Source organism: Theropithecus gelada, chromosome 11 (genome assembly GCF_003255815.1).
Source record: "Theropithecus gelada isolate Dixy chromosome 11, Tgel_1.0, whole genome shotgun sequence".
Taxonomy (NCBI): domain Eukaryota; kingdom Metazoa; phylum Chordata; class Mammalia; order Primates; family Cercopithecidae; genus Theropithecus; species Theropithecus gelada.
In genome coordinates this window covers 98,413,806-98,427,994 of record NC_037679.1, presented here as the reverse complement: position 1 = coordinate 98,427,994, position 14,189 = coordinate 98,413,806, and the positions used below count along the sequence as shown (strand labels likewise).

The window sequence follows — 14,189 nt, the reverse complement described above, 5'->3', positions numbered from 1 at the left end:
CGCGTGCGTTTTCAGCCCCTACTTCAAGGATGTCTCTGGTCCCAATGACAGGACCGCAGGGAGACAGCAGCAGGTTAACATTCGCCACGGTGGTTATGAATGACTATTACTCATGTTATAATTAACAACAGCTAGCATTTGTTGTGCACATGTGGATTATATCACTTAATCCTCACGGCAGTCCTGGAAGTGGGCATTATTGCTACTCCTGTTTTACAGATTAAAAAACTATTGCACAGAGAGGTGAAGTGGCTTCCCCAGAGTCACAGAGCTGGTGCTCTCGACACGTGAGAGTAGCCTCTCCCAAGGCTAAACAGAACATGCCTGCAAGACAGGGCGGCAGAGACTTCTCTGCTGGTTTTCCCAGGGGGCCCATGTAGGGCTGGGGTGCTGATTAAGGGAGTAGTCCCTGCAGGACAGCTGTGGCTTCCCAAGAATAGAACTGCGGGGTGGCCCCTCTGGGCATTCATGCCTTTGGTGGGCTGTGGAGCGAATGGGGCCAGTGCTGCTCCACTGTATTTCTGTCCCAGGGGTTTGCATTGTTCTGGGTTTGGGCAAAAGTTATAGAAGTCGCTGCCCTTCTCTCACCTCCTTCCCATCAGCCACTCAAATCAAGGGCTTAGTGATGATGTCACTCATCCTCTCCTTAGCAAGGAGGAGCCTCTTCACCCTGAACCTGGAATAACTGGAATAAAATAATAGAGATCTTTTGAAATTTCCAGCAACATACCTCTTTAATTTTACTCGTAAGGAAATTGAGGCCCAGAGAGGGAAAATGTCTTACCCCAGGTCACACAGCAATCAGCATCAGTGTTAGGGCCAAAGAAGGGCCTTCTGACACCCAGATCTGTGTCCTTTGCACTAGAGTCAGGTATTGGACCTTTGCCAAGAGGTGCCTTGGGGCGTTCCTAACTGTGTGTGCCTCACCACCACCCAGCAACAGGGCAGGGAGGCCCGCCTTCTGGGAACAGGCAGAGTTGGTTCCCCCCACCCCTGGGTAGGGTAGGGGGGTGCCTAGGTGTGCACGGCCCCTTCCTGCTGGAAATCTGCTCTGACAGCATCCTCTGTAAGGCAGGGTCCCAGAAGTTAGCCAAAGTGTGGAGGGTGTATGCTAACTAGCTTGAGTGGACTCATCTTGCTGGAAAGAGCTGAGAGACTGGAGCAGCTTGCATTCCCAATGTGGGGATGCCCGTGGATATTCTCTGTCCTGGATTGAGGGCTAATGGGCACCTTCCAGAAGGGCTGAGGGTAAGGTAGGCGCGTAGGCTTGATGAAGTAGAGTCATGGAAGAGAGGCTGGTGGGAAGGAGACCTAGGGGCAGAGGTGGAAGAGGAGGCTGTAGTTTAAGGAAAGGGAACTTCTTCCCCGAGAGGAGGGGAATAAGGAGTCGGGGAGGCAGGAGTTAGGCAGAGGGAAACAAATTGCCGAAGATGCCTGAGCCTCTGAACTGATGTCTCCACACGTGTGTGCTTCCTCTGTCCTCCCGCAGGAGTCTATATTCTGATCGGAGCCGGCGCCCTCATGATGCTGGTGGGCTTCCTGGGCTGCTGTGGGGCTGTGCAGGAGTCCCAGTGCATGCTGGGACTGGTGAGTCTCCCCTCGGCATCCCCGTGGCCACCCTGACTCCCACCACCAAAACCTCAGCAGGCCCAGACCCAGACCCACAGAACAGATGGAGGGGGATGGGGTCGAGAAGGTACCCAAAGGGCACGAGCTGTCCTCAGCCTGGGCCCCTCCCCAGTGTGAGGCATAGCCCCTCTTCCTTTCTGGAGCCTGTCTTATCGCTTCCCCTAGGCAACTAAAAGGACTTTGTTTCCCCCTTTTCTCGAGGACCACGTTTGCTTTTTTTCCCTGAATCCACAGGTACCTTTGCCTTCTTCTTGTTTCAAAATCTGTTTTGATCTTTTCCAAACTCTATGGAGTGGATTCACTCCCTTTACTTCCCCAAATCTCTGCGTCTTTTGTGAGCAATGGTAGTTTCCTGCTCACTGACTCTTAACTAACGCCTTGTAAATGCTAGTTCTGGGCTCGGCTGTGCTCAGCTCTTTCCTCATGTCCGGGCACCTTGCTTCACTGTGGCCTCTGTCCTGGGCTTAGTTAACTGCCTGTTCTGTGAACTTCTTCCCTGCCCCTTCTAGGCTATTCATTTGTGCCACCAGATGCCTGTTCCCCAGGGAGTTGTCCTTCCTTGTCCCAAAATACCCTTCAATTTTCCTGGCTGGTTGGCTGGGACTGTTCTCACCCCGTCCCCTCGCTGCCTTCCAGTTCTTTGGCTTCCTCCTGGTGATATTCGCCATTGAAATAGCTGCGGCCATCTGGGGATATTCCCACAAGGATGAGGTAGGTTTTTCCCATGAGATCTCTTGGGTTTGGGAGTTGGGGGATGGGGGACAGTGAAGCAGGGGGCAAGTCCTGGCTGGGCACTTTGTTCCGCTTTCAGCTGTTGACCAGGCCCCTTATCTCATCGCGTGCCTGTGTGCCAGCGAACATGCCCTCCTCGGGGCAGGGAATGTCAGCGCGCTTACTGTCCTGTGCAAGATTGTGTCAGTCATGGTGTTAGTTTATAGTAGATGTTCAGGAACTACCCGTTGGGCCTGTGCGTGTGTGTGTGTCTGTCCGTCTCACACCTCAGCAGCCCTCTCCCCCAACTTTTAGAAAGATTACTCAGAAAATACAGGCTTTCTGTGGGCTGGACACCCTTGCCTTCTCCTCTGATCTATAAATAACACGTTGAAGTGCTGCCCCCATGAGCCAAGTGCTGCCCCCAAGCCTGTGCAAGGTCCACAGATGTTTGAACTATGGGCCCCACTTCCGGAGACTTGGCCATCTAGTATGGGAAAAAGACATGAAATCGACAAGGGTCATAGAGGTGATTTATATCCAAAGTACTATGGGATTTGAAAAGGTGGGGTGGGGAAGGGAATCTCTTTTGGCTTCATAGACAAGGAAGCCGTGAAACCTTGAATGAGAGATGTGTTCAGGAGGAAAGTTAGTGGAGGCAGGGGACTTCCAGTCAAAGGGGTTGAGCATGGCTGGGCTTGGGCTTACGTGGGGAGCCCTGCAGACTTTTGGACCAGGATGGGCCATATCAGAGTAGTGTTTTTGGAAGGGCTACCTTGTCATGTTCAGCAGGAAGGGGGAAGGAAGAGAGATGCTGGAGGCAGGAACCCTATTGTTTTGTTTTGTTCTTGAGACTAGTCAAGTACGGTAGTGGGAAGCAGGGAAAAATGGAACAAGGACTTCCATCTGTAACTGACGTGAGCAATCCATTGAGATAACTCACTACTTTTAGACCAGCCAAGGGAACTCTGTTTAAAAAAAAAAGTAGGCCGGGCCCGGTGGCTCAAGCCTGTAATCCCAGCACTTTGGGAGGCCAAGACGGGCGGATCACGAGGTCAGGAGATCGAGACCATCCTGGCTAACACGGTGAAACCCCGTCTCTACTAAAAAAATACAAAAAACTAGCCGGGCGAGGTGGCGGGCGCCTGTAGTCCCCGCTACTCGGGAGGCTGAGGCAGGAGAATGGCGGGAACCCGGGAGGCGGAGCTTGCAGTGAGCCGAGATCTGGCCACTGCACTCCAGCCTGGGCGGCAGAGCGAGACTCCGTCTCAAAAATAAATAAATAAATAAATAAATAAATAAATAAATAAATAAATAAATAAATTCTCACAATAACCTATGAGCTATAGGGACAAATGTGGAAACTCCGTACAGAGAGGTTTAGTAATTTGCCAAAACTCATACCTAAGTGAAGAGAAAAAGAAGATGGAAGCCTGAGGAAATAGTCAAGTCAGGAGTAGTAGTTTTTAAAATATTATTATCCTTTAGAGCGTAGAGATTCAATTTAGGAGCGAAGCAGAGCTGAAGAACTGACCAAAGTATAAGAGACAGGGAGAAACGGCCAGAGCGGGTTTCTGGAGGATGTGGGAGGAGATGGGAAGTGCCCAAAGGCCCCGAGAGAAGGCAGTGCTAGTGGCTGCCATCTGCCCAGTGATGTCCAAGCACATGGCCGAGAGCTTAAAGAGAGAGAACGAGATGGAACACGTAACATTTGTTCGTGGAGAAAGGTGTGAAAATGCCGCCTCTGCCCCTCTCTTGTCTGCCCATTGTAGGTGATTAAGGAAGTTCAGGAGTTTTACAAGGACACCTACAACAAGCTGAAAACCAAGGATGAGCCCCAGCGGGAAACGCTGAAAGCCATTCACTATGCGGTATGTCGCCTTGGCAGAGACACCCTCCTGTGCTCACTCCGGACCGTGTCTGCACACAGCGGTGCTGACTGTACCAGACCAGTGCAAACATTCTAATCATCTTTTTAAAATGTGTTTCTCTCATCCTCATCCCTGCCTTCTCGCTGTAGTTGGACTGCTGTGGTTTGGCTGGGGGCGTGGAACAGTTTATCTCAGACATCTGCCCCAAGAAGGATGTCCTCGAAACCTTCACCATAAAGGTAAACTCAGAGCAAGATCCTGGTGCCCCTGCACCATTACTGTGGGCAAACCCTGCAAACATAAAAGTGACAGCAGCCAAGTGCTGCTTCAGAAAGACCCGGTGTGCCTGTGAAAGGGTCCCAGGGCAGCCATCTCTTTCTCCCCTACTTTGGGCCCTCTGTTTACTGAAGGGCAATAAAACAAAGGCCAGACCAGGGGAACGACAAGTGCTCTGGCACCGCCCACTGCTGCCAGCCTGGAAGCTGTCGAGGGCAGGCGTGCTTCTGAGTCTTGGACTCCCGCTCTGACTTTGTCAGTGGCTCCTGTCTGTAAGCCAGAGTTAATGTCCAGCTCCAGAATAGTAAAAAGTGACCTTACAACCGTATCAGAAATAGGCCCCCAAGCAGGGCCTGTCCCTCCTCCTTCCCTGATGTCCTGCCCAAATGTTTAGCATCCATTAGCATATCCATCCCTTTGTTCCCCTTTCCATCCACCAGCCAGAACTTCTCTTATCCCCGAACACCCCTGTCCCCAGCCCACCCTCTGCCCACCAGTTCTCCCGGGTGAGACGGGTGCCATGGGAGGAAGGAGGTGCCCCGGGAGCAAGGATTGTGTGTGACCCAGGTCTTGGTTTGTCTCCCCAAGTCCTGTCCTAATGCCATCAAAGAGGTCTTCGACAATAAATTCCACATCATCGGCGCAGTGGGCATCGGCATTGCCGTGGTCATGGTGAGTGGCGGGACGTCGTCCCAGGAGGGGGACTGAGGAATTCACATTGATTCAGCCCATGCTCTGCCCAGACACTGCCGCAGTCTGTGCATTTGTCAGCTCACTTTGTCCTCGTGCCCTTAGTATTTCCATTTTACCACTAGGGAATGGAGAGACAGAGAGGCCGCCGTTCTGATCCAAGCCTCTCACCTCCTGTGTGGAGTATCTGAGGTTTCCCTGGGTTTCTTCAGCGTCGACTCTCTTAGCCATTAAGGTTCAGGGCACATGGGCAGCAGTGCTGGCGCTGCTAGTCCTCAGAGCATGTCTCCTCACGCACCTGCTGTTCTTCTCCCTAAGAAAGTAGTTCACTAGAGGCTACCGGCATGGGAATTATTTCCTGAAGAGCCTCTGAAAATGGGCAGCCAGAAGGAGGTCTCCTGCTAATCAGCCCCTAAAAACCCACAAGGGCCAATCAGGTTCCTTGGGGTCATGTCCTCTCTCCCCGTGAGGGAAAGCGCCAGACGGAACATGGTCCTCGCTGGGATGGCCTTGGCTCCCTGAGTCTTCCCCCACCCCCGCCCGCTTCTGCCCCCTTGCCAGACTTCCTCCAAAGAGAGAATCACCTCCTTTCTCCGGCATCTAAGAAAGGCATGAAGTACCTTTCAGCAAAAGATACAATAATACCTTCTTTCTTTTCTTTTTTTCTTTTTTTGAGATGAAGTTTCACTCTTGTCGCCCAGGCTGGAATGCAATGGTGCGATCTCGACTCACTGCAACCTCCACCTCCCAGGTTCAAGCAATTATCCAGCCCCAGCCTCAGCCTCCCGAGTAGCTGGGACTGCAGACGTGTGCCACCACACCCAGCTAATTATTTTTAGTAAAGATGGGGTTTCACCATGTTGGTCAGGCTGGTCTTGACCTCCTGATTTCAGGAGATCTGCCCACCTTGGCCTCCCAAAGTGCTGGGATTACAGGCGTGAGCCACTGTACCCAGCCAAGATATCACAATAACTTTTAAAACAGAATATTAGGCCGGACGCAGTGGCTCATGCCTGTAATCCCAGCACTTTGGGAGGCCAAGGCGGGCAGATCACAAGGTCAGGAGATTGAGGCCATCCTGGCTAACATGGTGAAACCCTGTCTCTACTAAAAATACAAAAAATTAGCTGGGCGTGATGGCAGGCGCCTGTAGTCCCAGCTACTCGGTAGGCTGAGGCAGGAGAATGGCGTAAACCCGGGAGGGCGAGCTTGCAGTGAGCCGAGATCGCGCCACTGCACTCCAGCCTGGGGGACAAAGCGAGACTCCGTCTCAAAAATAAAAAATAAAAATAAGGCCGGGCGCAGTGGCTCACGCCTGTAATCCCAGCACTTTGGGAGGCCGAGACGGGCGGATCACGAGGTCAGGAGATGGAGACCATCCTGGATAACATGGTGAAACCCCCTCTCTACTAAAAATACAAAAATTAGCCGGGCGCAGTGGTGGGCGCCTGCAGTCCCAGCTACACGGGAGGCTGAGGCAGGAGAATGGCGTGAACCCGGGAGGCGGAGCTTGCAGTGAGTGGAGATTGCAGCACTGCACTCCAGCCTGGGCGACAGAGCGAGACTCCATCTCAAAAAAATAAATAAATAAAATAATAATACTAATAAAATAAAATATTAACACTTTGGGAGGCCGAGGCAGGCAGATCGCACCACTGCATTCTAGCCTAAGCAACAGAACAAGACTCCGTCTCAAAAAAAAAAAAAAAAAAAGAATATTAAATACACACAAAGACAAGCGCAAAAGTACTAACCTGTATGAACTGTAGGAAAACCTGGAATTTGAGCATTTAATTTGGCTCTGAGCTTCCTTGTCCCACCCTGAAAGTTCCCAAGGAAGCTGCTTGTGCACGTGACTGCCAACCCCCCAGATTCCTCACGTCCCGCGTCCCTCTCGTTATCTGGCCTGCATCTCTCCTGCTTCGGTACCTTCTGACTCGTTTGGCCTCCTGGATGCCATTCTCCTTGTCATTTGTGTTGGACTGGGTGACCCGTGTCTCTCCCTTTCCCTCATCCTGCCTTCACATCAAACCACCCTGATCCTCATGTTTCTTCCTATCTCCCAGATATTTGGCATGATCTTCAGTATGATCCTGTGCTGTGCTATCCGCAGGAACCGCGAGATGGTCTAGAGTCAGCTTACATCCCTGAGCAGGAAAGTTTACCCATGAAGATTGTTGGGATTTGTTTGTTTTGTTTGTTGTTTGGTTTTTGGTTTTGTTTTTTTTTTTTTTGCCACTAATTTTAGTATTCATTCTGCACTTCTAGATAAAAGCTAAAGTTATTTTATGTTTGTCTTTTAATGCTTCATTCAATATTGACATTTGTAGTTGAGCGGGGGGTTTGGTTTGCTTTGGTTTATATTTTTTCAGTTGTTTGTTTTTGCTTGTTATATTAAGGAGAAATCCTGCAATGAAAGGTACTATATTTGCTAGACTCTAGACAAGATATTGTACATAAAGAATTTTTTTGTCTTTAAATAGATACAAATGTCTATCGACTTTAATCAAGTTGTAACTTATATTGAAGACAATTTGATACATAATAAAAAATTATGACAATGTCCTGGACTGGTTTTGGTTTCCTTTAATTATTTTGAGAGCTGTTTGGTTTGCAAATGTCTTTCAACTGCTATTAACTCCACCTGCATTTATATGGGAAGTAGTTTGGGAAGTTGCTCACCCCAGTTTGTTTACTAATGAAGAAATCTAGATGTGGAAAGATTAAGGGATTCTGATCCAGAGTCACACAGGTGTTAACAGAGGAGTCAGCACCAGCAGCTGGTCCCCAGACGCTCATTCAGCAGTGTGACACGTATATCCTGGGGACATGACACTACACGTCACGCCATGGTGGCAGGAACTTTGTTTTATTCGCTGCCTAGCCTCTAGTTTCTGGTGCATAGTAGTGCACAGTATTGTTTTATCAGTTAATATTTGTTGGTTGAATGAATAAATGAGTGTGTACCCATCAGGGTTTCATCAGAGAAGCAGAACCACTAAGAGGTACTTGTTTGAAGAGATTTGTTGTGGGAATTTGACCTTACACAGTCACTGGCACTGGGGCTGCTTAAGCAGGCTCTGCAGACAACTGGGAAGGACAGACGGACGTAATGTAAGGGAGGACAGGCGCAAGCGGGAGCCCTTGAAGGCAGACACATCCGTCTGTGTCAGTTTTTTTTTTGTTTGTTTGTTTGTTTTGAGACAGGGTCGCACTCTGTTGCCCAGGCTGGAATGTCATGGCCCAATCTCAGCTCCCTGTAGCCTCCCAAGTAGCTGGGACTACAGGCATGAGCCACCACACCCAGTTAATGTTTGTAATTTTTGTAGAGAAGGGTTTTGCCATGTTGCCCAGCCTGGTCTTGAACTGCTGGTCTCAAGCTATCCACCCGCCTTGGCCTCTCAAAGTGCTGGGATTACAGGCGTGAGCCACTGCACCCGGCCCTGTCAGTTCCTGCCTTTGCTGAGGTGAGCCAGCAGAGAAGTCACAATTTGTATGAGCTGTGAAATGACTGCTGCTTCACTTCCCACCTCCAAACCTTCCACAAGTTTCTCCTCTGTGCTCTACTCTTAACCGGAAACACACGGGAAGAGAATTCTGGGAAGTGTGGTTCAGCTTACCCAGGTGGACAGATCACAAAGCCACCGCTGCATGGGAGGTGTGGTCCGTGCTCAGACTGCACTGTCGTGGGCAATTCAGAGGCAAGCAGGCAATAATGGCAGGGTGGGATGAACAGGAGAAAGGTGAAGTGCAGAGGCATAAGAAACCGGGCCGGGCGCGGTGGCTCAAGCCTGTAATCCCAGCACTTTGGGAGGCCGAGACGGGCGGATCACGAGGTCAGGAGATCGAGACCATCCTGGCTAACATGGTGAAACCCCGTCTCTACTAAAAATACAAAAAACTAGCCGGGCGAGGTGGCAGGTGCCTGTAGTCCCAGCTACTCGGGAGGCTGAGGCAGGAGAATGGCGTAAACCCGGGAGGCGGAGCTTGCAGTGAGCTGAGATCCGGCCACTGCACTCCAGCCTGGGCGACAGAGCGAGACTCCGTCTCAAAAAAAAAAAAAAAAAAAAAAGAAACCGATTTTTATTTTCCATTCCTTAATTCCATTTGGGTTCCTCCTTAACACTACAAAAATAAAAACAGGAAAGAAGGATCAAAATGTCCCTGAATGCCATTACATTCAAACATCAGAACACCAAAGTTGATAGCAGTGTTATTCACAATAGCCAAAAGGTGCCAACTCAAATGTCCATCAACAGATAAATGGACAAACAATACATGGCATAGCCATATGATAGAATAGAATTCCACCTTAAATGCTGCAACATGGATGAACCTTGAGTACGCTATGCTCATTGAAATAAGCTAGACACAAAAGAACAAATATTCTACAATTCCCTTGATAGGAGGTACCTAGAATTGGTAAATTTATAAAGAAAATAGATTAAAAGTAACCAGAGGCTAGAGAGAAGGGAAAATAGGGAGTTATGGTATAATGAGTACAGAGTTTCTGTTTGGGATAATGAAGAAGTTCTAGAAATAGATGGTGGTGATTGTTGCAAAACTTTGTGAATATACTTAGTGCCACTACATTATATGCTTAAAAATTGTTAATATGAGCTGAGCACGGCGGCTCACACCTGTAATCCCAGCACTTTGGGAGGTTTAGGTGGGAGGATTATTTGAGCCCAGTTCAAGACCAACCTGGGCAAAATAGTAAGACCCGATCTTTTTAAAAAACAAAACAAAACAAAACAAAAACAACTGGCTGGGCATGGTGGTGCACACCTGTGGTCCCAGCTACTTGGGATGCTGAGTTGGGTGGATCACCTGAGCCTGGGAGGTCAAGTCTGCAGTGAACCATGATCTCACCACTGCACTCCAGCTGAAGCAACAGAGCAAAACACTGTCTCAAAAAAGGAACAAAAAAAGGGTCAAAGTGGTAAATTGATTATTACATATATTTTACTACACACAAAAAAATAGCTGGGTTGGCATTGTTGAGTGTCCTTGCTGCTCTGTGGCCCTAGGACCCTTGTTAATCTGAGGGCTGACTACTGTTCCGGTTGTGGAAATAACAGGTCAACCATTCGTTTTATTTTATTATTTTTGGGAGATGTAGTCTCGCTTTGTTGCCGAGGCTGGAGTGCAGTGGCACGATCTCGGGTCACTGCAACCTCTGCCTCCCAGGTTCAAGCCATTCTCATGCCTCAGCTTCCCGAGTAGCCGGGACTACAGGCACTCACCACTACACCCAGCTAACTTTCCTATTTTTAGTAGAGACGGGTTTTGCCATGTTGGCCAGGCTGGTCTCGAACTCCTGACCTCATGATCCACCCGCCTCAGCCTCCCAAAGTGCTGGGATTACAGGCATGAGCCATCATGCCTGGCCAGCCATTCATTTTATGTAGGAGTGGAGGAGACCCCTGAGGAGTTCTAACATCAGCCCTGCGTGTAGTCGCCAGCTTCTTCTAGAGAAAGCAGGTCTCAGAGGCTACACGCACTTTCCACGCTGCTGCTTTGCTGAAGGGTGGGTTAGTATGGAATAGACCTCGGCTCGTTAAATTCCGGAACACCAGCCGGGCGCGGTTGAGCCTTAGGAAGATTCTGGAAACATGGACTAGGAACTCCTACAGCTCTCCATTTCTGTGCTGCTACATTTTGTTCTCCGAGGAGACCAACTTTGCTACTCAGTCCTCATGGGGTTGGGAAAGGGCTGCCCCCCCAGCTCCCCAGCTTACACAGAGACAACCTCCATTAGCCCCACTTGAAGTTTTAGGAGAGAAAAATTTGACCCAGTTTGAGTCAAATGTCTACCTCTGTCCCTTCAGCTAGCAGCGGGCAGGGAGGGGTGTGTGGAGTAAAGACTCCCTCTGTAACCTATTACCGGGCCTGGCGCCAGAAGACAAGGGATCATTGCAAGCTGGCAGACATCCCAAAAGGAGCGGGCTGTCCACACCCTCAATCAGGCCTAAACGAGCCTCCCCTGACTCTTGGCGGACAGGGCCAGGTGTAGCTCTGCAGTTAAGGGAAAACCAGGACGGCCTGCTGCTCTCGGCTCCTGAAGGGCCTTGGAACAAAGGCCTTTTGGAAGTTTAGGTCACAAAAAGGCAACAGACACTGCCAAAAGTAACAAGTGCTTTGGGTCCAGAAAGAATCTCCTTGAGCATAAGAGAAGCAGTTGTATGGAGGTGTTGGCCTCTTGACTCAACTGTAAAAAGCAGCCCAGGGGCAACAAATTTGAATCAAAGCAGCTGGATTTAGTAAAAGGACATTACCAGTGTCCTCAAGGACTGAAAGTGCTTTAATAGCCATAAACCCCCTGTCCTCCCAAGGCCCTACTCTCCAAACCTATGTCCTCTGGATGGAGTTGAGTGGCCAAGGGTGGGACCAAGACTCCACATGGATCCAGGGGCTCATTCCATGATGTTGTCATTTCCTAGAGTCCTCCAGGTGTACAGGGAATCTTTTCACTGACAGGTAGACCAGGATATCTCATAAGCTTCTTGGGCACAAGATGGAGCAGTGTAGGTGGAATTCCAGCACAATTAGGCATATCCATGGTTGGGTGAACACAATCATACAAGGGGGAGAGGTCTCTACCTGTGCAGCCCTGCCATGTTCCTTCCTGGTCAACGTTTTAAATGATAACTTGGAATACTACTAAATACAGCCAGGTGCAGGATCACGCCTGTAATCCCAGCACTTTGCGAGGCTGAGGTGGGTGGATCACTTGAGGTCAGGAGTTCAAGACCAGCCTGGCCAACATAGTGAAGCACCATCTCTACTAAAAGTACAAAAAATTAGCCAGGCATGGTGGCGGGCACCTGTAATCCCAGCTACTCGGGAGGCTGAAGCAGGAGAATCGCTTGTACCCGGGAGGTGGAGGTTGCAGGGGGCCAAGATCGCATCACCACTGCACTCCAGCATGGGCAACAGAGTGAGACTCCATCTCAAAAAAAAAAAAAAAAAAAGGAAAAGAAAAAAGAAAAAAAAAAAAACAGGCTCACACCCGTAATCCCAACACTTTGGGAGGCCGAGGTGGGCGGATCATGAAGTCAGGAGATGGAGATCATCCTGGCCAACATGGTGAAACCCCATCTCTGCTAAAAATACAAAAATTAGCTGAGCGTGGTGGCGCGTGTCCGTAATCCCAGCTACTCAGGAAGCTGAGGCAGGAGAATTGCTTAAAACCAGGGAGGTGGAGGTTGCAGTGAGCCGAGATCACACCACGGCACTTTAGCCTGGTGACAGAGAGACTCAGTCTCAAAAAGAAAAAATAAAAGACTTTTACTAAATACTGTATTGTTATATGTATATTTCACAAGGCTCTGAGAAATACCCAGTAATTTGAGTAACAGAAGTATAGTTCAAAGAGATCTCCGAGACTGGAATAATAGAATATGACACCCAAAGGATATATCTCAACAGGAATAAGTAAACAAAATCAAGCAATCCATACAATATGTTTAGCAGCCCTTGGTCCTTACCACAGCACTTTAAGTTAGCTGGGCAAGCATATATTTGACTGGTTAGATAACAGGGTTTTTCTCATATGTTAAGTCTGGAGGGAATTAGAAGTGTTGATTTAGCAGCTCCGCTCTGTGGAAGATGGCGTCTCTGTGATTCTCTTGGCTTGTACCCCACCGTCATAAGGTAGCTGCTGCAGCTCCAGCCATTTCTACATTCACAGCTAGAGGTAGGGGAAAAACAACTGCTAGCCACAATGATCTCTTCTATCTAAAATGCAAAAGCTTCCCCTGGCAAACTGGAAGTCAACTCACATTTGTACATCACTGACTAGAAATCTGTCACGTGGCTACTCATAGCTCTAAGGGAGACAGAATATATGAGCATTTAGATTTCTTTTCAGTCTATAGTGAAGTTTGGAAAATGACAAGTGAGTTAAAGATACTGTATTCCATTTTACATTTGGAGAAAACACACGGTTGAGAGAGGTTAAATATTTGCCCCAATATCATATAATTAATAGGCTGGATACAGGCTTGAATCCAGGACTATCTCTCAGTTTCATTGCATATTTCACACAGGGCTGCCTTCCAGGATTACTATCACAGGAGGAAACTTGACAGGAACATCCTGGAACATCTTTTGAGTGGAAGAACCCATTACATAAATGCAGGATGAAGAAAAAATTTCATTTGAAAAAAGATGTGGAAATTGAGCTTACCACAAACTTAATAGAAGCCAAAACTGTGAAGAGAGGATGCATCCAGAGAGGTGTCCAGATGGAGACAATTGAGCCACAGATGTGACAGTCAGGCCCTAGAGGAATATGGTGCTGTGTTCTGGGGCCATTCCTCAAGAAGAAAGGTGACCATCTACAGAGACCTGGAGAGGAAAGAACTTTTTTTTTGGCGGGGGGGGCCTGCCTAAAAACCTTGTCACCCAAGAGGAGAGTGAAGCACCAGGGGATTGTAGCCTGGGGGAGGGATCATCCAACAACACAACCCTCTTTGTTTTCAAATATCTTAAGGGCCATAAGATGAACCAGAACGTATGTTGTCCCATAGTTTCAACTGATGGGCAGAAACTCTCGGGTAAGATTTTGGCTGAACATAAAGGAATCCCCTTTAAACCAGGGCTGTCCAGCAGAAAAAAAGGCTCCCCATGAGTGGAGAGCCCCAGGACATAGAGGGGGATCCAGGAGAAGCTACAGAGATGTCCTGCATCCATTGGAACTTGATGCCCTCCATCTCTAGGAGCTTATAAAAATGTGGGTCTGCAAGCAAATACCCAGGGAAGCAGCTCTCTCCTCCTCTATATCCATTTATGGGGTGGGCATGAGGGAAGGACCTCTAGTAAAAGTTAAGTAATAGGAACAGTGAACATTTTTATGGGCAACCCCAAAATATTTCAAAACAATATTTTATCTCTGAAATTGTTGCTTTTTTTTTTTTTTTTTTTTTTTTTGCGCCATGGTTGGGCTCTTTTGAGATGCAAGAAAGAGAGCATTCAAACCCTTAAATGAGGTTGGTGGAAGGATATTCA

The 14,189-nt window shown here is 48.6% G+C and overlaps 1 protein-coding gene across 4 annotated transcripts in view; it reads left to right on the top strand.

The window, feature by feature from the left end:
• CD9 (CD9 molecule) overlaps positions 1 to 7,747 on the top strand; it is a 37,435-nt gene extending 29,688 nt beyond the window's left edge. For 3 of the 4 annotated variants that reach the window (XM_025401188.1, XM_025401187.1, XM_025401189.1), the window contains 6 exons: positions 1,490 to 1,587; positions 2,266 to 2,340; positions 4,113 to 4,211; positions 4,361 to 4,450; positions 5,076 to 5,159; positions 7,244 to 7,747. In XM_025401188.1, coding sequence (XP_025256973.1) covers positions 1,490 to 1,587; positions 2,266 to 2,340; positions 4,113 to 4,211; positions 4,361 to 4,450; positions 5,076 to 5,159; positions 7,244 to 7,309 — 512 coding nt within the window. In that variant the 3' untranslated portion in view covers positions 7,310 to 7,747. Of the gene's footprint in view, positions 1 to 1,489; positions 1,588 to 2,265; positions 2,341 to 4,112; positions 4,212 to 4,360; positions 5,160 to 7,243 lie in introns of all 4 variants that reach the window. The other variant, XR_003121734.1, reaches the window with a different exon arrangement.
• The last annotated feature ends 6,442 nt before the right edge of the window (positions 7,748 to 14,189 follow it).